At 36.0% G+C, this 25,030-nt stretch overlaps 2 protein-coding genes across 5 annotated transcripts in view; both read left to right on the top strand.

Moving 5' to 3' along the window:
• Nucleotides 1-11,263: 11,263 nt before the first annotated feature.
• On the top strand, nt 11,264-22,287 carry LOC115425139 (golgin subfamily A member 6-like protein 22). 4 transcript variants are annotated; one of them, XM_030142506.1, is made up of 6 exons: nt 11,264-11,313; nt 14,587-14,858; nt 16,123-16,258; nt 17,109-17,355; nt 18,450-18,562; nt 19,761-20,325. In XM_030142506.1, exons 2-6 carry the CDS (start codon nt 14,636-14,638, stop codon nt 20,044-20,046), a joined length of 1,005 nt encoding a protein of 334 aa, XP_029998366.1. In that variant the 5' UTR covers nt 11,264-11,313; nt 14,587-14,635; the 3' UTR covers nt 20,047-20,325. The 4 variants fall into 4 exon arrangements, with proteins under 4 accessions (XP_029998366.1, XP_029998368.1, XP_029998367.1 ...); XM_030142508.1 differs by lacking the exon at nt 11,264-11,313 and adding an exon at nt 22,160-22,287 and having other exon boundaries at nt 13,925-14,858; nt 19,761-19,809; XM_030142507.1 differs by lacking the exon at nt 11,264-11,313 and adding an exon at nt 22,160-22,265 and having other exon boundaries at nt 13,925-14,858; nt 19,761-19,903.
• The window catches only part of gstt1a (glutathione S-transferase theta 1a), a 12,490-nt gene continuing 9,610 nt past the window's right edge, over nt 22,151-25,030 (top strand). The window contains exon 1 of the mRNA XM_030142509.1: nt 22,151-22,371. Within this exon, the coding sequence (XP_029998369.1) occupies nt 22,266-22,371 (106 nt within the window). The 5' untranslated portion in view covers nt 22,151-22,265. The remainder of the gene's footprint in view (nt 22,372-25,030) is intronic.

Here is a 25,030-nt window from a genome sequence, read left to right as displayed (position 1 = left end):
TTTTTCAGAAATGTTCCAGCTTTAGTCTTTAAATACTTGACTTTTCTGGAAATATTAAATGTAAATTATTATATTATATATGGTTTTCTTTGAATATTACAAACTTTTTCTTGAAATACTATACATTTCTCCACAAATTCTTAATTATATCACTTTAAATCATAAAGTTGTTCATTTTTGAGAAAAAATAATAATAATGAGACCAAAAAAAAAAAAAAAATTAAGTTAATTTTTAAAAACTTTTACTTTTATTTTTTTCAGGGTACTTTGTAAACTATGACTTTATTCTCATAATATGACGACTTTAATAACATAAAAGTACGACAGTATTTCCATTCAGGTTTTATCTCAGTGTTTTACGACTTTATTCTCGCAGTGACGTGTTTTTATTTTTCGTATGTGGCCCTAAAACACCTTCGCAGATATTACGGGGTCATTCTGTGGGAGGTAAACTTGGACGTTAGGAGGTCCAGTCCCTGGTTCTGGTTCTGGTCCTTGGACTGACCCCTGATCCATCTGGTCCTGGTGGTTTTTCTTTCCTGTTTTTATCAGTAAATGAATGTAAATGTAATAATATATGTAATATGTAATATGAATGTAAATGAATGTAACACATATGATAAAATGTAACACATATGATAAAAAACCTAAACGTACTGAATTCACCAGCGTTTCAAAGCGAATTCAAAGCTGATCCTAAACCTGGGATTTAAGGCCTTAAATCCTGGATCAGGGTCAGCGGTCCAGTTCATCCCAGAGGTGTCGGATGGGGTCAAAGGTCACAGAGTTTTTCCTCCAAAGTGTTTTAATAGGACACAAAGTTGCTGTTCACGGAGGAGTCGACATGTGGTCGCCAGGACGACAGATCGGGCGCCATGTTTGGGCATCGGTGGAAACCAACGGCGACGGTACGGAAAGAAACGCGTTTCTACAGTTTCTACATCGTCGTGTTCTGTCGTAATTATCTGTACGTTTGAGTAACGAAGCCGCGATACGACGTCCTCACACAGATACGAGAAAATGAAAGTTCAACCCGAGGCAGAATACGCAGCCTCGCACTTCCTGTTACGAAAAGATGTGAATATAAACTAAGATAAAGTAAGATATAAAATACAATAAAAGAAAGAAATCTGTACAAAATATTAGATTTTAGAGAATTATCTACAGAGACCTTCAACCAGTTCAACTCTATGTGGGATCAGAAGGAAACACTTTCAAGATTCAAGAAAATAAAAACCTTGGATGAAGTTGAAGAAAAAAAAAACGATAATATTTTTATATTAAACAGAGTTTGAAATTAAAATGAATGAGTATTCTCCAAATGTATAGTCAGCAATTTATGAGAAATAAAGAATTTAAAGTTAAAGACATTTTTTAAACTCCTCAAAGTCGTTAATTCATGACAAAAAACCCAGATTTTTTTGGTTTCAAGACATAAACAAAAACAAGCCAAGAAAAAAGACTTGTGATATGAAAAAAATGGGTAAAAGTACAAAGAAATACCCTCACAAATTAAGATTTAGGATAAAAACCTTAGATAAAGTTGTAAATAAAAAAAAAACTAAAAAAAACATTATTATTATTATTATTATTATTATTATTATTATTATTATTATTATTATTATTTAATTTTTTGTGATTAGTTTTTTTTAATTTTGGGAATTTTTCCTGACCTTCACATGAAACATCTGTAGCCAAGAAATTCTGGACAAACAAACAAACAAACAAACAAACAAACAAACAAACAAACAAACAAACAAACATATAAACAGACAAACAAACAAACAAACAAACAAACAAACAAACAAACAGATAAACAATCAGACAAACAGACAGACAGAAAAAGTGAAGTTTTTTTTTTTTTTTTTTCCAGACCTTTTCATGAAATGTCTGCAGCCAAGAAATTCTGGACAAACAAACAAACAGACAAAGAAACAGACAAAGTTAAGTGTTTTTTTTTAATTGAAAATATTTATATATTTATGAGTGATATTGTTTGGGCTTTAATAATAAAGTCACAAATCTCCTTCCCCTAAAATGACCCAAATACAGTTTGTTAATTTTACTCTTTATTTTTTTCTAAACAGTAAAAACAGTCAATCAATATGTAAATGAAGTTATTCATAGATTATAAACATTTTACGAGTCATTAATAAACAGAAATAACAGTTTTCAGCTCAATATGTGATTTTTTTTTTATTTGCTCTGAAATGATGGATGAAAAGTCAATGTACAAATAAATATTTAAATCAGTCTTTGAGTTTTTCATATTGATCTGGACTGATTGATCAACTATCAGGTCTTTTTTTGTACAAACTGTCGTATCAGTTTTTAAACCTGAACCTTCAGAAAAGTGGGAATGAAAACCTTTAGCGTCAGTATTTTGTTTGTGTTTGTGTTTAAAATGAAGCTTAAATCTGTGTGGAAACCAAACTCTGACACAGTTTTAATGTGAAATTCGTTGGTTTTATCGTGTGGATTTTGACAACAGGTCGTTTGTTGGATTTAAGGCTGAATATTTGGAATAAAAGCGTTCATAAATAAACTGTGGGTCCAGTCTGGCAGCGCTGGTGGTCTGACGCTGCAGGAACCGTCCGCTCATAAAAACAGCTCACCGCTTCCATCCCTGTCCATCATCCTCCACGTGTCCCTGAACGCAACACTGAGCCATTGTGTCGGCGGCTGCGGCGTAAATCAACCGTCGACACCAGAGCAGACTGGACGTGCAGCCGCTAAACGCTCTCAGATGATGTGGAAGCCAAACCTGAACCGTGGGACAGATGTTTAGTGTCAGTAGATCCATATCTGACACAAATAAAGTCAAATCAGTGACTTCCTGTCATTACGTTCCGTCCTGTTTGAGCCTCTGACGCCATTGACAAAAACACAACACTGGTACCGTTAGTGTCCAAAACTGTTCCCCACTGTAAAACGTGCCATAAAAAGTTCACCAATTAATTTAATAAAAGGCTCAAATCTTCTATCTGCTTCTCTCCTGACCAGAACAATCAAATTTTAATTCATCCTTTAATTATTTTTAACATTTTAAGCCATTGTTGTTGTAAAACTCTCCCTGTGTTAATGAGAAAACAAAACTGAAGTAGAAACAGGATTATTTTATTGAAGCTATTAGAGTTCTGCATATGTTAAGAGTTTATACGACATTGATTTTGATGCATTTTTGTGTTGAGCAGCACCAGTTTATAAAAACAAATACGACATTTGTACCATTAGTGTCAAAAATGGCTCCCCAATGTAAAAAAATACAAAAGAACCCCCAACTTAATAATAATGATAATAATTATATATATATATATATATATATATATATATATATATATATATATACATATATATATATTTTTTTAACTTCAAAAGGCTGAATTCTTCTAGCGACTTCTCTCCTGACCAGAACAATCAAATTTTAATTCATCCTTTAATTATTTTTAACATTTTAAGCCATTGTTGTTGTAAAACTGTCCCTGTGCTAATGAGAAAACACAAAATATGGAATATTTTCCAAAACTGAAGTAGAAACAGGATTGTTTTATTGAAGCTATTAGAGCCTTGCATATGTTTATAACAACATTGATTTTGATGCATTATTGTGTTGTGCAGCACCAGTTTATGAAAACAAATATGACATTTGTACCATTAGTGTCAAAAATGGTTCCCCACCGTAAAAAAGGCACACAAAAAAAAAAAAAAAAATGCAAAAAAAAAAAAAAATTCTAATATTTTTTTCACTTTGAAAGGCTCAAACCTTCTGTCAGCTTCTGTCCTGACCAGAGCAATAACATTTTAATTGATCCTCTGAATATTTTTTTTTGTTTGTTTTGCAATTTTAAGCTGTTTTTGTTGCAAAAGTATCTCCCATTTTCACGTGAAAAACACAAACTTTAGAATATTTTTCAAAACTGAAGTAGAAACAGGACCATTTGTTTAGAGGTGATTGAAGCCTTATATATGCCAATAATTAATGAAACTGATTTTGATGAATTATTGTGTTTTGAGCAGCACCAGTTTATCTAAAAATATGATATTTATACCGCTGGTGTCACTATAAAAAGTGCCACAAAAATTATTTTTTCCACTTTAAAAGGCTCAAAGCTTTTTTGAACTTATGCTTCTTCGACTCCTTTTCAAATCTATATTATATGTCTTATGTTTAAGTGTTTTGTTTGTTTGTTTTCTTCTGTTTTGACGTTCATATTCGAAATAAATACATCGATCAATCAATCAATCAATCAATCTAAAGGATGTGGTGAGAGCTGAAGTTGAAACGTTAAACTTTGGTCAAATAAACGTGAATATTTGGACGTTTTCATCCATTAACATGAAAACAATATGATCATTTTTGATCATTAAGGTTCAAATGTGTATGTTTTGGTAAAACCGTCCAAATGTTGTTGCAGTCGGACCTGGACAAATCCGTTCGTCAGACCGTGGCTTCGTGTTGGCTGCGTTTTTCACAACAAAGACCACATGTGTGTGTTTAACGCAAACCAGACGTTCGGCCTCCAGCTGCAGCCGGGCGGGGGGGGCGAGGGTGGGCGGGGGGGGGGGCGCTGGGGGTCATTAGTGGAGCTGACGGCGCTAACCCTCCACCTCTGCTGTGGGCGTGACCCCAGGTGACCCCAGGTGACCCCAGGTGACCCCGGGTCGGTCCAGCCTCAACAAAAAGGCCACGAGGGGAAGTCGCAAGAACGTCCTTTAACCTGTAAAAGCTGAGCCGAGAAAACAAGCAACAAACACACGCTTTACTGGAATTTAAATGATTTTTAGCCCTTTTAACATAATCCAAACCTAAGGTTTTGTTGCATCATTAACATATGACATTTTTTGTTTGTTTGTTTGTTTGTCTGTTAGTAAGAAAACTCCAAAAGTTATGGAAGGATTTGGATGAAATTTTCAGGAAATGTTGACACTGGCACAAGGAACAAATGATTACTTTTTTTTTGGGGGGGGGGGGTTCAACTGATCTGCCTTGGTATTTGTCTGAGCTCTCTGAGTACTTTTCTAGTTGGCATTATAGCTCTGTTAGCTTAGCTCTGTTAGCTTAGCTCTGTTAGCTTAGCTCTGTTAGCTTAGCTCTGTTTTTAGGCTGAAAACAGCCACAGTAAAACCACAAAACACCTCCTATTTTAGGTTATTATATTTATCAGAAGACATTTCTTAAAGTGTTTCTATGTCATATTAACATTCCAACTCTGACCAGTAGGGGTCAGTCTGGTACCAGAACACACTTAGAACCAAAACCACCAACAATTCAACTGTAAAATAATAGTGTCTTATAATCTCCATGTGCTGCATCAGCTGACACTTTACATTATAGTTCTGTTAGCTTAGCTCTGTTAGCTTAGTTCTGTTAGCGTAGCTCTGTTAGCTTAGTTCTATTAGCGTAGCTCTGTTAGCTTAGCTCTGGTTTAGACTGAAAAACCACAAAACATCTCCTATTTTAGGTTATTATATTTATTGGATGATGTTTCTTAAAGTGTTTCTGTGTCGTATTTATATTCCAGACTCTGACCAGTAGGGGTCAGTCTGGTACCAGAACACACTTAGAACCAAAACCACCAACGATTCAATATTCAAAATTCAATACATTGGGGCGTTTTTGCTCACAAACATGTTAACAGTGTGGATCTGCGGTCCAACCTCTGCCCAAATGTCCACAGTTTGAAATCACATCCTAAATGTGTGGTCTGGCCACAGTACGGGGGGCGGGGCTTACTGTTAATTGCTGGACCATTCCGTCCTTGGCTCTTTCTTATTTTTTTGTTTGCGCTTGTCGTTGTTTACCATGTTTGTATGTGATTATGGTTAAAATATATTGTATTATAAGTTCTGCAGACTGTCATTTACATCGTTACTAATATAATAATATGCATCAGTTTTCATCTGTTTACTGTCGGTTGTTTACATTATTAGGACTAAACAGATGGTATGTTATCATAAAGGAAGTAAAAGTCATGTGTTCTGTTGTATAAATGTGAGACGGGGGTGGGATTTAAAACGTTTTCTTTTTCCCACTCCTTTTTAAGCAGTACTTATTGAATTTATTTTATTACTAGTGTACATGGCAATTGCTTTTTTGTCTTGATCACCTTTGTTTATTAATGTATTTGCTGTGATATTAGTTCCTTGTACACATAAAAAAAGTTAGATTTTTTCCTCTGCTCAAAACAAACAAACAAACAAACAAACAAACAAACAAACAAATAAATAAATAAATAAATAAACTTTAGGTACAAAAATAAATTTTACCAGAAACATTTGAAAAATAGAGAACATTTCAGGTATTATTATTATTATTATTATTATTATTATTATTATTATTATTATTATTATTATTATCTTTTTTTTTTTTTTACATAAAACTTTTTACTGAAGAAAGTTTGGTCGAAAATTTTTCTAATGTAGCACAATTTAAAAAAAAAAAATTGTTATTGCATTTTTTTAAATTATTTTTTTCATTAATTCCCCACATTATTCTCTTTATTTTGTTCATTATTATTATCATCACTTTTCGTTCATTATTTTATTCATTTTTGTTCATTTTATCATTTATTTAATTCCTTTTGTCATTTATTTAATTTCTTTTGTTGATTATCTTCCTAATTTTTTCCTTATTTCATTCACTTTGTTCATTTTCTTGATTATCTTATTCATTTTGTTGATAAGTCACTCATTTTGTTGTTGATTTGTTTTTTTTGTTTTTGCTCATTTTAATGATTCTTTTCCCACCTTTTTAAAAATCATTATTTGAACTTTCCTGGTTATTCTTTTTATTTTGCTAATTATTTTGTTATTTTATTTAGATTTTGTGATTATTTACCTATAAAAGTCTATAAAACTATTAAAAATACTTTTACTTTTTTTTTTTTAATAAGTACTTTGACTTTTCACACTTTAACAATATTTAATCATTCAGTTTTGAGTCAGAAAAAGTCAAATCATCTAAAACTTCCTCCTCCACTGCTTTAATTTGACAGACAGATAAAACCACCTCTCCGTCCTCTTTGTATTTTCTAATCTTTATTTTCTTGTGGTTCCAGTCGTTCAGGTCAGATGGAGGCGACGGAATCTGTGGTCGTATCCATGGCAACAGCCTCAACAGCATCCAGAGGTAAACATGAACTGATGTGACCTTCAGACTGATCAGAACACAAAGCCTCTACTGACCCCTGGTGGTGAGAGCAGGAACTGCAGCAGCATTAAGGAGTTTATTAATAAAGGCTTCATTCACACTGCATCCAAAAGTAAATGAGAATATGAGGAGTTTAAAGGGTTAAAGGTTTTATAGAAGGATGAAGCAGCTGCAGGGTTTAATTAAAGGTGACAAAAACAAATGAATAACTGTATATATACATGTATTTTATTGTTTTTTCAGTATTTTATTATTTTTATCAGTATTTTATAGTATTTACTAAATACTGCTGACAATCGGGACCTGAGTACAGTATAAACTCAGACTAGAAACTAAAACAACAGTAAAATCAAAACAAAACAGCAGGTTTTACCAAGGTTATTATTGTTAACAAAAACTAATGAAATGACGAAAACTAGAATTGAAAAAACATTTTCATTAACTGAAATAAATAAAAACTATAATTAAAAGAAAAAATGATAACTATGTGAAACTGTATTGTGTGTTTACAAAATTAACTAAAACATATGAAAATTATGGATAAAATTCCCTTAGTTTTTGTCTTTGTCAATGTCGGACTGATCTATCTATCTATCTATCTATCTATCTATCTATCTATCTATCTATCTATCTATCTATCTATCTATCTATCTATCTATCTATCTATCTATCTATCTATCTATCTATCTATCTATCTATCTATCTATCTATCTATCTATCTATCTATCTATCTATCTATCTATCTATCTATCTATCTATCTATCTATCTATCTATCTATCTATCTATATCTATATATACAGGGTGGGGAAGCAAAATTTACTATGAACATTTAGTTGTTTTTTCTCTGTTGTTTTCTCTTTTTCAGTTTTTTCTCTTGAAACCAAACATATACTGATGTCATAATCATACCTAACACTATTATCCATACCTTTTCAGAAACTTTTGCCCATATGAGTAATCAGGAAAGCAAACGTCAAAGAGTGTGTGATTTGCTGAATGCACTCGTCACACCAAAGGAGATTTCAAAAATAGTTGGAGTGTCCATAAAGACTGTTTATAATGGAAAGAAGAGAATGACTATGAGCAAAACTATTACCAGAAAGTCTGGAAGATACTATTAAAGAAGAATGGGAGAAGTTGTCACCCCAATATTTGAGGAACACTTGAGCAAGTTTCAGTAAGTGTGTGAAGGCAGTTATTGAGAAAGAAGGAGGACACATAGAATAAAAACATTTTCTATTATGGACATTTTCTTGTGGCAAATAAATTCTCATGACTTTCAATAAACTAACTGGTCATACACTGTCTTTCAATCCCTGCCTCAAAATATTGTACATTTTGCTTCCCCACCCTGTATATGTGTGTGTGTGTGTGTGTGTGTGTGTATGTATATATATATATATATATATATATATATATATATATATATATATATATATATATATAATGTTAACTAACTGAAACTGTATTGTGTGCTTATAAAACTAACTAAAACGTATAAAAATCATGAATAAAATTCCCTTCATTTTCATCTTTTTCAGTGTCAGATTGATATGAAATCGATTTGTTTCCCTCTAGTAATTTTCTCTGCTGTCACCATCTGATATTTAAGGGTCCGTCACTTGTGGTTTCCAGTCGTCTTCTGGTCCCCACTCTACCTGGAAACATGGAGACTAAAGCAGCAGAGTCCTGTCTGGGATTTATTTGAATATGACGACAGAGAAGAAGAGAAAAGACATAAAAAAACCCCTAAAACTAAGCATTTAGAAAAAACCAAAAACTAATAAAAACTAGTAAACCTGCTCTAAAAACTAATTAAAACTAACTGAATTAGAGAAAAAAAAGTCCAAACTAAATAAAACTAAACTAGAATGAAAAATCCCAAACTATTAGAACCTTGGATTTACAAACACATTAAATGAAAAATAAAAAATAAAAACATACAGTGAACACAGCGACCAAACATAATAAAACTTCAGCCAAAATCAGATTCACTTTTCTTTTCCCTCAGTTTTAATGGATCATAGTGAATAAAAATACAACAAAAACGCTAATGTGTAAAATGTTGTCATGGGTTTTTATAGGATTATTATATGAGAAACAGAGAAAAGTGGAGAAAACGTGTCTTTTTCAGTCCAGTCTGTCATTATGTGAACATAAACCCAGTGTGTCCGTCCACTGGCACTGATCCAACTGCAGGGCTTTGACTGGGGAATTCAGTCTATTGATTCTGTTGCTTATTTTCTTCATGTTATTTATTATTTTGTACATTTTCTTATTTATTTTTGTAATTTTTTTTTTATTGCATAATTAGTATAATTATCTAACTTATACACAAATGGACAGAAGTATGTGGACACGTTGAATTCAGGTGTTTCTTTTCTAACAGGGTTCTGGGATACAAAACAATAATGACTAATATCTTAGACTTATACATAAGTTATATCATACATTAATAAAGCAGGAAAAAAATACAAGATTTGCATCCAAACAGGAAAATGGAAGTAAATATACAGCATATGCATACAGGTGTGAAAGTGACTAAGGTGCAGGAATGTGACTGTATGAGGATCTGTTCCAGAGGGATGAGCTGTTGGACAGGTGGAAGAAGGAAGTCCTGTTCCTGCAGAATACAGGTTTGTATGAGGGGATAAATGTCAGTGCATCGGTCAGTTTGGGTTGAATTGTTTTCTTTGTTTCCAAAATATCTCAGAGATGGTTTGGACTTAACTTCTCTGAAATCATACCAATAAATAAATAAATTAAAACATAAATAAAAATTTAATAATAATAATAATAATAATAATAATAATAATAATAATGATAATACATACATACATACATAATTTAAAAACCCACTTTTTTCATTCTAAAACATTGAGAAAACTTTGCAGTTGTCAGTATTTATAGGTTTTTCTGTTACTATTTTATTGTTTCTGGTTTACTCCAAATCTGAAGGTTGAGGCTGAATGTGGAACCTGAACTAACATGACGTGGACATCCCTGATCTGAGTAAATATCAGGCTTTGAGTTGAGAACTTTTTCCTACAAATGCATCAGTACTAATGTAAGGTGTTAAATACAGGGTGACCCAAAAAAACGGACATTTTTGAAGTGCGTATTGGCAGACATGAGCAAGTGGCAGCACTGTGAGACAGTGACCTTGAGCCAGTAAACACACCCCCACTTTAGTAACCATGGATTTTTTGAAAATGAACAGGGGGTCTCAGTCACTGTCACTGTGAATCGTTACGTGGAGATGTTACAATCCTTCGTTACACCTGAATTGAACAATTTTCCACCCGTTCAAGAAACCTGGTTTCAGCAGGATGGAGCGACATCACACACTGCACGGCGATCGTTGGCGGCTGTGCCAGAATTGTTCGGTAACGTGATCTCCAGATTCGGTAACGTTCCCTGGCCCCCTAGATCGCCAGATTTGTCCGTTTGTGATTTTTCCTTGTGGGGCTATCTCAACAGTAAAGTGTACACGACTGAACCAAGAACTCTAAAACAGAGAATTCAGGATGAAATTCCCAGTATCCCAGCTGAGATGTTGCAGCGGTCAATGAGGAATCTCAACAGCAGATTTCCAGAATGCATTCGTACAGGAGGACGCCATCTACAGGAAGGAATTTTTAAAAAATGAAAATTCCATCATTGTTTCTTAAATGGCACGTTTTAAGGTTTCAATTACTATGAATAAAATATTTTTCTTCCATCACTCTTGGTTTTATTGGATTGTTGAAAAGTTCCCGTTTTTTTGTGTCATCCTGTATAAGGGAGAGTCCAGATATGTGCATTAAAAGGGAATGTGAGTAAAACGTTGAACCTCATTTAATGTTTTTAGAACCGTTTTTACTTATTATCAGCTGTTGATGGTAAAACCTCACCTTTACAGTTTTACTCTATAACCTAGACTCTAAACTTAACCTTTTTTGGCTCTTTTTTTTTTTTTTTTTTTTTTTTTTTTTTACATTTTGAACTTTAAACAAAATAGAGATTTGTTTGAAGCACATGATGTTTTATTATATACAGCATATTCTTATGTCGGTGAGTCTTTTCCTCCCCAGTTTTCCAAGCATCACCATGTCACTGAAGCATCCATCTGACAGCTGCACCTTTTTCAGTTGCGTTTCTATTTTCCGAGGAGTCCCTGAAGGTAACGTTCCGGAGCGACATGTAAACGCAGCATCGATTCATTCTAAAGGCAGTGAATTTTTTTTAAACATTTGGTGAAGATTTTTGTGTAAAGAGGCAAACAAAGTCAAACATAGAAAAGGGAAAAGGAAAAACCCTGACTATGGCTGACGAGGACAAAGAAAAGACCATGGGTTTGTCACAAATCAAGATTTTACAACAGGAACTGGAGAGGTAAGCAAAGAAAACCCCTTTAGCTGGAGTTTACTTCAGCTGGATATTATTAGATACACATCTTAGCATTAGTTTGGTTTTCTAGAGAAAAATTAAGAACTTTGGAGAAAAAAACACATAATATTACATAAAAATGTAGGGACGTTAGCTTAGCTGCTTAATTACGGCTACGGTTACCATAGTTACCCACCATTAGCCCATATTAGCATTAGCTTAATCCCACTCAAATTGATTACTAAATAAATGCTTAAAATAACATTTTAACGTTTCTGTCCCAGCTCAGTTTTGATTTATTAGATACTACTTTTAAAAAAAAATCACCTTTAATGAACATCTAGCTAATTATAGGTTGATTTTTAAGTGGATTTAACTAATTAGATATCGGCTAACGATGCTAATGCTAATAATATTCACAGACTGTAAATGCTTAATTACCAACCAACAGAAGAAATGTCATCCTTCCTTCTCCCTGAAAAATGTAACAAAACTGGCTAAAATTTACCACTAACCGTTAAAAACATTATCCCTTAAATTTGAATTTATTAGAAACCTTAACGTCAAACTCACTGTAAGTAAACAACAAACCGAGAAGTGAACATAGAAGTAACATGTCTCTTAAAAACTAGTATTAAAATCCAACAAATTCTTCTCATTTTACTGCTTCTCTTTCAATCTGCAACTGAAAAACACAGCAGAGGGAAAATTTGGTTTTCTAGAGTAAAATGAGGAACATAAGACAAAAAACAGATATTAAAACATAAAAATGTAGGGACGTTAGCTTAGCTGCTTAATTATGGCTATGGTTACCATAGTTACCCACCATTAGCCCATATTAGCATTAGCTTAATCCCACTCTGATTGATTTCTAAATAAATGCTTAAAATAACATTTTAATGTTTCTGTTCCAGCTCAGTTTTGATTTATTAGATACTACTTTGAAAAAACATTCACCTTTAATACACATCTAGCTAATTATAGGTTGATTTTTAAGTGGATTTAACTAATTGGATATTGGCTAACAATGCTAATTCTAATAATATACACAAACTTTAAATGCTTAATTACCAACCAACAGAAGAAATGTCATCCTTCCTCCTCCCTGAAATACTTAACAAAACTGGCTAAAATTTACCACTAACCGTTAGCAACATTATTCCTTAAATTTGAATTTATTAGAAACCTTTACGTCAAACTCACAGTAAGTAAACAACAAACCCAGAAGTGAACATAGAAGTAAATAATCTTTAAAAAAACAAGCATGAAAATCCAACAAATTCTTCTCATTTTACCGCTTCTCTCTCGATCTGTGGCTGAAAGACACAGCAGAGGGAAAAATTGATTAGATATCAGTTAATATTTCCAAGTAAAACATTGTATTTGAACCAAACAACAGGAAAGATTTGAAATAAAACCCTCCTTCGCTAATGTTAATGTCTGATAGTGTACCTCACAGGTGTCAAACATGCGGCCCCGGGGCCAAATCCGGACGCCAAAGGGTCCACTCTGGCCCCTGGGATGAATTTGTGAAATGCAAAAATTACACTAAGATATTAATTATCATTTTAGTTCAGGTTTCACATTCAGACCAATTCAATCTCATAATAACCTATAAATACTCACAACTCCAAATTGTTCTCTTTGTAAATGTAAATGTTTTCATGTATTTAGACCACAGGTGTCAAACATGTGGCCTGGGGGCCAAAACCAGTCCGCCAAAGGGTCCAGTCCGGCCCCTGGGATGAACTTGTGAAATGCAAAAATTACACTGTTGATATTAACAATCAAGGATGTTAGAATCATTTTAGGGCAATTCAATCTCAAGTGGGTCAGACCAGTTAAAGCACTATCAGAATAACTTATAAATAATGAAAACTACAAATTTTTCTCTTTGTTGTAGTGTAAAAAAAAGTAAAATTACACAAAAATATTTACATTTACGGACTAGCCTTTTACAAAAAATGGGAATAACCTGAAATTTCTTAAGAGAAGTATGTGGAATTTTACCAATATTCTGCCTGTTACTAAATGTTTTGTGTATTTGTAGATCCACTGTGATCTGTAAGTTGTGATGCATATGTATAAATGACAAACTAAGGCGTTATATTGTTAAAACTGCACTGATTTTTCTTTAGAATTTTCAAGTTCATATTTGTTCATGTTATGTTCAAGTACGGTTTGTAGATGTAAACATTTTCATTACGGAATTTTACTATTTTCACTCAAAAACATAGAAAAAAACTTTGGAGTAGACATTATTTATCAGTTCTTATCCTATTATTTATATTATTTTACTGGTCCGGCCCACTTTATATCATATTAGGCTGAATGTGGCCCCTGAACTAAAATGAGTTTGACAGTCCTGGCGTACGTGATAAAATGGAAAAAGTGTAAATGAATGATCAAAGTGTCTCAGATGAAAAGACAGAAGGATAGGTAGATCATTTACACCTTTCTTTCTGTATCACAACAGGACAGTTATAGAGTAATTTAGATTTTCCCTGTGAATGCAGATATATTTTTAGATAGTTTAGTTTTACATTTTATCCTTTATGCCATATTTTTATTGTGATTCTATTCTATTGTGCACATATTTCCGTTTTAGTATCCAGTGAAATCACATTTTCTATGCTTTTATGACACGTCCACAGAAGTATAACAGTAACCCTTCTGATAGCAGCATTTGAGCTTCAGTTACCGAGTGAAACGTCAGAGGAAAATGGCTGCTGTGTAAATACAGTCCATTATTTTCCATTAAAGTCAGTAATTGCATTTGAGTGCCCTAATCAGTGGCCACTATTAGAGCCAAGTTCTATCAGTGCTGACTGCGTGTAAAACCTCATGTCTACATAAATTAATTGGCCAAGCTGGTTCAGGATGATGTATTCTAAACACACATCTGTGGCCCATTACATTTGAATTACTGCACCGTACACTTTGTTTTTGTGATGCATTGTGATTTCTTAGGTGAGTTTAGAGCCAACTTTCTCCATGATACATGACTATAAATCACTTTGTTCAACCGTCAGTATTATTTACTCATGTGTTCACCTTCATCCTGCAGATTGCAGCTCAGATTCAAAGAACTGTCGAAACAGAACGAATACCTCACAATGAAGAGCAGAACCATGGAAAAGGACACAAATGACATGGTAGAGTACCTGCAGCATGAAGTGGCTGCAGAAGAAGGGAAGGTCCAGGAGTTTCAGGAGATGCTGGAGCGTCAGAAGGAGGCCTCCGACTGGGTCATAGAAGCCCTGAAGGAGGAGCACAGAGGAGAGGTAGAGGAGGTCCAGAAGGAGATCCATGAGTGGACTTTGGACAATGAAACGCTGGGTAAGTCAACAGCTCACAGATCACACAGAGGGCTTCTGTCGACCTCAACAGATTAGAGCATCAGCTGGAGGATATGTGGACTGTGCTCAGATCAGTGTCAGGGTCTTTTTTTTTTAGCGTTTTTAATTTTTACTAACAAAATCACAACAACCAGAAACTACAAGTCAGCAGATAAAAAAAACCCAATAAGCTCATAATAAGATCATTTTGACCATAAAGTTCATCAGACAAATACATGGAGAGAGAGAGAGAGGGAGATTTAATCGCAGTTATATCAAATAAATTAAACTTAAATACAGTAATATTAATATATTATTACGTTACTGGCTCAGTTATTACATTTGCAAAGAATTTTTTTTTTTACCAGGCCAGTGACATAATAAGTTATAACGATAACGGCTGTAAATGATTATGTTATCGGTTCAGGACTTTTATTATGTTATTGGCCTATTACATTGTAAAAATGGCAAATTTATTATGTTATCGGCCGTAATTACATTATCGGTTGTTATTTCGTTATTGGCTTCTACACACCTTGTTCTGTTACACTTAAATCACTGTTTCACTTTATATCACTGCCCTGAAATGTGTAAATACAATCAGAAGTCATTATTTACAGTTCTGTACAGGAAGCTGTTTTACAGTAGTTCTTTAGCAGGTGTCTTTTAGCGTATATATACTAACCTTAATGTCAACCTGGTACTAACCCACTGTTGTGTTGTCTTCTGGTCTGTTTGCTTTTTGTGTTCTTGTGCTGTATGCAAAGCTGCTGAATACTTGAATTTCCCTCGGGATCAATAAAGTATCTATCTATCTATCTATCTATCTATCTATCTATCTATCTATCTATCTATCTATCTATCTATCTATCTATCTATCTATCTATCTATCTATCTATCTACATCCGTCCGTCCGTCCGTCTGTCCGTCTATAGACATCTGAGCATGCTCAGTTCAACCCCCACTGCCTGTGGAATGGGGGGTAAAACACAGAGCAACAAGTGAGACCGACTCATTATAAAAATAGACTTTTTTTTTTTTTTTACATTGTTTTCTTTGTAGTTTTTTGTTTTTCCTGTTGTTTCCACTGTTGAGGTGATTTCCCTTTATTTTTTTTACTGTGTTTTTACTGAGTTTTATCCATGGAACTGATGTATGGAGTTAAACAGGTGTCAAAAAGAGCCCAAAACCAAAACTACTGGGCCCAAATTCAACTCCTTGTCGTTGTTCAGTGTGCTCCGGTTCAAATTTACGTGTTTCCTCAGCGTCAGCGTACGACCAGCGGATGGAGGAGCTTCAGGCTAAACTGAGGTCTTTGGAAAAGCGACGACTCATTCAGACGGAGGAACGCAAAAGAGAAGCTGCTCTCCTGAGGTTCAAACAAAACTGGGAGAAGAAAGAGTAAGGATGAGTGTTAAATACTGACTTCACCACAGAAATGGTCCTTCTGAGTGTTGGATCAGAGGAGGCTAATCACTATCATGTGTTCTGGGACTGTCCCCAGATGCACCGATAGTGGTATCCACAGGATTTTAATATCAGCCTTTAAGGTTCATATTACCTATAACTTTGTAAATCTGTACCTTGGTGATGTCGCCGTACTACGTAGAACGGAGGGAGGATACTAAATTATTACAGGCTCTTTTTTTAGCAGCCAGCAAGAAATCTATTAGAAGAAGGTGGTTCAACCCAACTCCACCACCAGTAGAAGATCAGTATGAGATCATCTGACAGATATTCAAAATGAAAAAGTGACTTACTCTATCAGAATCCAGAGGGATAAATGTTCTCATATTTGGGACAAATGGATCAAGTTTGTATCCTCTTGCTGCCCAGAAGTTGCACCACTCCTCTAAAAATGTCCTCTTATTTAAAATCTCCCTGTATTTATTCATTGTTTCATGTTTTTCTGCAGTTTGTCATACTGATGTGTTTTTGATCAAAGAACAGACTAGTGAAAACGGCAAAGTGATAGGACTGATATTTTGGGAGATATTAGTGATTTTGGAATACAATAGCCTTACAAACACCCAGAAGCGTAGAATCATCATTGAAGTGGGTTACCTAGCAACAGGTAAGCAACAGGGCCACGTTGCCATGGTGTCAAATTTCATGTGCAGAAACAGACATGCCAGCTGAGAGGTTATTCAACTGAAATGTACCAAGAAAGTAAAGGGATGAAGTGGATCAGAGGATCTAGAACCTGCAGTTCCTCAGGGGTCAGTTTACATTTGACTTACTTTGCCCTCAGGTTCCTGGAGAAGCTGGAGAAGAAACTAGAGGACGAGCTAACAGTGGAGCTGTCGCGGGGATTGGTAAAGAAGAGGAATGACCATGAGAAGCGTTTGAAGGTCCAGAACCCTCTGATGGACGACAACAAGGTCCTGTCAAAGGAGATGGACGACCTGAGGAGAGAACAGAGCAGAACCACCTCTGAAGTGAACCAGCTGATGGAAACACTCAGGTCGACCACTGAAGAGAACAGCGTCCAAGAGAAGGTCAAAGTTTACTGAAACTGTTCTGAAGTCTACTGAAACTACTGACACTGTTCTGAAGTCTACTGAAACTACTGAAACTGTTCTGAAGTCTACTGAAACTAATGAAACTGTTCTGAAGTCTACTGAAACTACTGAAACTGTTCTGAAGTCTACTGAAACTAATGAAACTGTTCTGAAGTCTACTGAAACTACTGACACTGTTCTGAAGTCTACTGAAACTAATGAAACTGTTCTGAAGTCTACTGAAACTACTGACACTGTTCTGAAGTCTACTGAAACTACTGAAACTGTTCTGAAGTCTACTGAAACTACTGAAACTGTTCTGAAGTCTACTGAAACTACTGAAACTGTTCTGAAGTCTACTGAAACTAATGAAACTGTTCTGAAGTCTACTGAAACTACTGAAACTGTTCTGAAGTCTACTGAAACTAATGAAACTGTTCTGAAGTCTACTGAAACTACTGACACTGTTCTGAAGTCTACTGAAACTAATGAAACTGTTCTGAAGTCTACTGAAACTACTGACACTGTTCTGAAGTCTACTGAAACTACTGACACTGTTCTGAAGTCTACTGAAACTACTGACACTGTTCTGAAGTCTACTGAAACTCCACTTAAACTCTACTTAAACTCTTTTTAAACTCCTTGTAAACTCTACTTAAACTCTTCTTAAACTCTACTTAAACTCTACTTAAAGTCTTCTTAAACTCTTCTTAAACTCTACTTAAACTCTTCTTAAACTCTACTTAAACTCTACTTAAAGTCTTCTTAAACTCTTCTTAAACTCTACTTAAACTCTTCTTAAACTCTACTTAAAGTCTTCTTAAACTCTTCTTAAACTCTGCTTAAACTCTTCTTAAACTCTTCATAAACTCTACTTAAACTCCTCTGAAACTCTTCTTAAACTCTTCATAAACTCTACTTAAACTCTTCTTAAACTCTTCATAAACTCTACTTAAACTCTTCTTAAACTCTTCATAAACTCTACTTAAACTCTTCTTAAACTCTTCATAAACTCTACTTAAACTCCTCTGAAACTCTTCTTAAACTCTTCTTAAACTCCCCTTAAACTCTCCTCCTGTTGCGTTCTTCAGGAGGTGCAGAAGATGTGGAGGTTGTATGAGAAGCTGTGGTCAGAGGTGACGGAGCCTAGAATCACCCACGAGAAGAAACAGCGCCACCTACAGGCCCAGATCGACGCTCTGAGGTACCAGGTGGTACCAGGTGGTACCAGGGGGTACTAGGTGGTACCAGGTGGTACCAGGGGGTACTAGGTGGACCCGTGTCCACTGTGTTTGGGTTATATTTAACAGGATAACAGACACCAAAGGGACTGTGGGTGTGTCAACATGACGCTGGTTTTATTCACTGGAAGCACCTGACCTGCACAGTGTCCTAGTAATGTTTGGAACTTTTTTAATTTATTCAGCATTTCATCGGCTTGAACCGTAAACAGAAATACCAAATAACTGTCATATTTTTAAACTCTTTAAATGCCATGTTTGTAATGTAAACAAACCATATTGTTTTATGTAAAAAACACCAAAAATCACCCAAAACCCCCTAAAGGAGCTGGGTTTGGACGGAGAATCTCCTTCCATTAAAATCTCAGGTAGCAGAATTTCCGGTGTTTGCTCTCTTCAAATTCCTCGTACTGTGACATTTTTCTGTACTCGTTTGATTCCACCCTTGGCGTCTGTAATTAAGTCTGATTCCAACCGAAGTTGCGTCTGGATTTGAACCAAGGTTATTATCGTTAACGAAAACTAACGAAATGACAAAAACTAGAATTGTAAAAACATTTTTGTTAACTGAAATAAATAAAAACTATAATTAAAAGAAAAAAATGATAACTAACGGAAACTGTATTGTGTGCTTACAAAACTAACTAAAAATGATAAAAATTCAGGACCAAATTTCCTTCATTTTCATCTTTGTCAATGCCAGATTGATATAAAATCGCTTTATTTTCTTCAAGTAGTTTTAGCTGCTGGTACCATATGTATTTAAGGGTCCGTCACTTGTGTTCACTTGTGGTTTCCAGTCGTCTTCTGGTCCCCACTCTACCTGGAAACATGGAGACTAAAGTTGGGAGAAAGCAGCAGTCCTGTCTGGAATTTATTAGAATATGAAGACAGAGAAGAAAAGAAAAGAGACGACAAAACTAAAATTAATACTAAAACTAAGCATTTAGAAAATAACGAAAATGAATAAAACTAGCAAACCTGCTCTACAAACTAATTAAAACTAACTGAATTAGAGAAAAAAAAGTCCAAACTAAATAAAACTAAACTAGAATGAAAAATCCAAAACTATTCTAACCTTGACCTGAACCTCAGACCTGTTGATCTGCAGTCTAATACTCCACCTCAGAGGTAAACCTTCCATCTGTGTCCATGTTTCAGATTTCGCCTGGAGTCGGTGTGCGGACGTTTACAGAAAAAAAAAGCCCAGGTGAGTCATGTGGAGGCGGAGCTTCAGATGGACAACAGCAGGTACCGTCGTCCGTGCAGGAAGAAGACGCTGCCGTCGCCGTCAGACTCTGAAGGTGACAAAAACAAACCCACCTTCAGCCCAGTTCACACCACAGATGAACTCCATACTGACAGCAGTGGGTCTGAACCGGGTCTGAACCGGGTCCACCGTCATGATGTCGACGGTCTTCAGCCGTTTACAGCCTCCATGTTTTAGGAGCATTAATAAAAACGAATGACGAAAATGACAGTTATCCCTTTATTAAAAAAAAAACAAAACACTTCATCTGGGACGTGGTAAAACCGTATTTCCTCTAAGGCTACGTTCATGCAGCAGTTCGGATTTTTGGGTGAAATCCGATTTTTTTGCATGTACGTTCAAATTCCACATTAAATGGGACTTCTATCAGTTTTGAGTCTGAACTGAATGTGACCCTGTGATCCACATGCACTAAAGAGGTCCTGAAGTGACCCACATGCACTAAAGAGGTCCTGAAGTGACCCACATGCACTAAAGAGGTCCTGAAGTGACCCACATGGACTAAAGAGGTCCTGATGGAATATGAGACCACGCAGACACACACTGTGTTTACAGAAGTAACACTCCTGGGACGCAGAATTATGACGTTTGTCACATTTCAATGACGTAAAGACCAGATAAATGCAACCTGGACGTTCAGACTGAAGTCACATTGGAAAATATCAGATACGTATCAGATTTAGGGCCACATATGAAAGTGGTCCGGGTCAGATTTAGGGCCACATATGAAAGTGGTCCGGGTCAAATTTAGGACCACATATGAAAGTGGTCCGGGTCAGATTTAGGGCCACATATGAAAGTGGTCCGGGTCAGATTTAGGGCCACATATGAAAGTGGTCCGGGTCAAATTTAGGACCACATATGAAAGTGGTCCGGGTCAGATTTAGGGCCACATATGAAAGTGGTCCGGGTCAGATTTAGGGCCACATATGAAAGTGGTCCGGGTCAAATTTAGGACCACATATGAAAGTGGTCCGGGTCAGATTTAGGGCCACATATGAAAGTGGTCCGGGTCAGATTTAGGACCGCATATGAAAGTGGTCTGGGTCAGATTAGTGCTGTTCAGACTGTCTTTCACAGATGGGTCACATATGGGTGAAAAAAATCAGATTTGGACCACATTTGGCTGCAGTGTGAACAGAACCTAAGATGTAAATCTGTGGTTTCATCCTTTTTTGTCTCGTGACCCCATTTTAACATCACAAATCTCTGGCAACCTTTATTTTAGCCTTTTTACTTAATTTCAGTCATTTTTGTCTTATTTTTTTCCACATTATTTATTATTATTTTTTTTACATTTTAATTTATTTTTTTATGTATTATTTTATATAAACCCAGTGTGTCCATCCACTGTTACTGATCCAACTCCATGGGTTTGACTGGGGAATCAATGTTGGAGAAGATGACAGTGTTTCCATGGTAACTACTGAGCCTCTGGACGTCCAAATATGGTCATATCTGATGACCTTGAAAAGATGAAGAACTGTATTTTACACCAATTCTTTCCATGTATTGATGGGATTAGTGGATCAGCAGGTATTAAACAGTTTAGATCAGTAGATAGTTTTGGTTTTTGAGGGTTAACAGAATAAATACAGGGTTCTGGATGGAGTGAAATGATAATTCTACTCATTTTCTCTTCACTTTAGAAGGATTTGTTGATTTTTAAGCTATATTTCAAGTTTTGTTTTGTTTTTTTTTTACCTTATTTTTCAAGTATTTTGCTCTTTTTTTCCCCTCATTTTACCAGTTTGTGTACATTTCATCCTTTGAATAATTGACGTAAAACTGCCTTTTACACCAGTTATTTGCCTGTAATGTATTATTACATTATTATATGTACATGTATTTATCTACTGGTCGAAAATATTTAATATTTTCTGATCCACTAATCCTATTAATACATGCAAATAACTTAATAAGTAAAATGCAGTTTTAATTATTAACTGGGAAAATAACTGGTTTTAACTAAAAAATACAGAATGTGAAGGATAATATAAATGGTGATAAATGTGAGTATGATGTATTTGTACATGTTTTTATTTGGTTTTTGTGTGTTTCCTCTTTTTTTCTGTACTTTTTCGTTTCCATAGCGATGCCTGTGAATGTATGTGTATATTCTAAGTGTTCCGTTGAACAGAACAAACGAGTGTGAATGTCTTAATGACCGTTCGCTTCATTAAATTCAGGCCAAATGAGTCTAAAATGTGACAGTGTTTACCAAACGCTGGGCCCGGCTGGGGTCAAAGGTCAGACGGCCTGTTTGCTCTGATCTGTCGCCACCGTTTAGGAATCAATGAGCGTTAAAGTCCAAGGAGGCGGAGCTTCGAGGAGGATAACAGGCGCCGGCGGTGCAGACACAGAGGCCTGAGCCAGCACTGTCAGAACCAGACCACATGGAGCTGTACCTGGACCTGCACTCCCAGCCCTGCAGGGCCGTGTTCCTGTTCGCCAGGGCCACCGGGATCCCCTTCAAGTTCCAGCTGGTCGACCTGACCAAAGGTAAGACCGCTCAGACCCGCCCAGGTGGACTTAGGTGGACTCACATGGACTCAGATGGACTCAGACGGACTCAGATGGACTGAGATGGACTCAGCTGGACTGAGATGGACTCAGCTGGACTGAGATAGACTTAGGTGGACTCACATGGACTCATACGGACTCAGACGGACTCAGATGGGCTCATGTGAACTCAGATGGACTCAGATAGACTTAGATGGGCTCATGTAGACTCAGATGGGTTCAGATAGACTCAGATGGACTCAAGTTGACTCAGATGGACTCAGGAGGGCTCAGGTGGACTCAGATGGACTCAGGAGGGCTCAGGTGGACTCAGATGGACTCAGGAGGGCTTAGGTGGACTCAGATTGGCTCAGATGGACTCACATGGACTCAGGTGGGCTCAGATGGACAAAGATGGGTTCCGGTGGACTCACATGGACTTACATAGACTTAGACGGACTCACATGGACTCAGATGGACTTAGACGGACTCAGATGAACTCAGATGGACTCATGTGGACTCAGATGAACTCAGACGGACTCAGATGGACTGAGATGGACTCAGCGGGACTGAGATAGACTTAGGTGGACTCACATGGACTCATACGGAGTCAGATGGACTCAGATGGGCTCATGTGAACTCAGATGGACTCAGATAGACTTAGATGGGCTCATGTGGACTCAGATGGGTTCAGATAGACTCAGATGGACTCAAGTTGACTCAGATGGACTCAGGAGGGCTCAGGTGGACTCAGATGGACTCAGGAGGGCTCAGGTGGACTCAGATGGACTCAGGAGGGCTTAGGTGGACTCAGATTGGCTCAGATGGACTCACATGGACTCAGGTGGGCTCAGATGGACAAAGATGGGTTCCGGTGGACTCACATGGACTTAGATGGACTTAGACGGACTCACATGGACTCAGATGGACTTAGACGGACTCAGATGAACTCACATGGACTCATGTGGACTCAGATGAACTCAGATGGACTCAGGTGGACTCAGATGAACTCAGATGGACTCAGGTGGACTCAGATGGGCTCAGATGGACTCAGGTGGACTCAGATGAACTCAGATGGACTCAGGTGGACTCAGATGGGCTCAGATGAACTCAGGTGGACTCAGATGAACTCTGGTGGACTCAGATGGACTCACATGGTCCCAGACGGACTCAGATGAACTCAGATGGACTCAGGTGGACTCAGATGAACTCAGATGGACTCAGGTGGACTCAGATGAACTCAGGTGGACTCAGGTGACTCAGATGAACTCAGATGGACTCAGGTGGACTCAGATGGGCTCAGATGAACTCAGGTGGACTCAAATGGACTCACATGGTCCCAGATGGACTCAGATGAACTCAGGTAGACTCAGATGGACTCTAGTCCAGGTTCAGGGGGTTTCAGACATGGTCAGAGCTCCAGGTTTTTGTTGGAGACGTTCAGGTGCAGAACGTCTCTAAGATCCAAACCAGTGTCAAACGTTTCACATTTTTTAAAGATGTAAACATTTTCTAATATAATTTCACTTTTTTTGCACTAAAACAAAGAAAGACTTGTCATTATTTCTGGGTTCTTCTGTTGTTATTTTACTGGTTCTGATCCACTTTAGGTCCTGTGGGTCTGAATGTGGAACCTGAACTTCAATGATTTGCATTGCGTTTCAAACATGCGGCCCGTGGGCCAAAACCAGCCCACCTAAAGGGTCCGATCCGGCCCGTGGGATGAACTTATGAAATGCAAAAAATTACACTGAAGATATTAAACAATGATGTGAAAATGATTGAAGTTCAGGTTCCACGGTATGACCTAAAGTGGATCAGAACCAGTAAAATAACAACAGAAGAACCCAGAAATAATGACAACTCTGACAAATAATGACAAGTCTTTCTTTATTTTAGTGCAAAAAAAGTGAAATTATATTAGAAAATGTTTACGTCTTTAAAAAAAATGTGAAATGCTTGACACTGGTTTAGATCTTTATTGTCACTGTTACTGAACAATGAGAATTCGCAAACACTCAGAGCAAAAAGACACTGTATGAAAATATGGCACAAAAGACCCAAAAATATTGGCAATATACAAAAACTACAAAAATACTATATTAGATATACAAATACCATTAAAATACTAGTAAAATAGAATGTAGTGTTGTGTAATGTACCCAAGCAATGTTTGTTTGTTCATTTTTTTTTGGGGGGGGGGGTTATGTGATTATGTGTTTATAAAATTTTTTTTTTCTTTTTTATTCGCTTTTTGTTGAAAGAATTGAGATTTTTTCAAACATTAAAAAATCAGACAAATACACAAAATATACACATCCGTGTTTATAAAATTTCAATAAAAGCTTAAGTGAAAAAAAATTTAATTGAATTGTATTTTCTGTTAAGAGGTTAAAACATGAAGCTTGTGTTTTGTTTTTTTCCTTTTTCTGTGTATTTTCTCAACATAGTAAAAAATTTTGTGCTTGGTTGGCTAAAATATACAAAAAGCTAACTCTATACTACAGAAAAAACAAATATATACAACATATAAGGATATATGCGGGTAGTATAGGATATGTACAAGGTAAAAAAAAAACAAAAACGCATTTTATGTCATTTTTTTCCCCCTTTAAAATCAGAATCTCTTTTTTGTCATTGTACAAGTACAAGGAAATTG

Source organism: Sphaeramia orbicularis, chromosome 9, assembly GCF_902148855.1.
Source record: "Sphaeramia orbicularis chromosome 9, fSphaOr1.1, whole genome shotgun sequence".
NCBI lineage: Eukaryota > Metazoa > Chordata > Actinopteri > Kurtiformes > Apogonidae > Sphaeramia > Sphaeramia orbicularis.
Note: the sequence above shows the minus strand (reverse complement) of the source record. Positions and strands in the feature narration are given on the sequence as shown.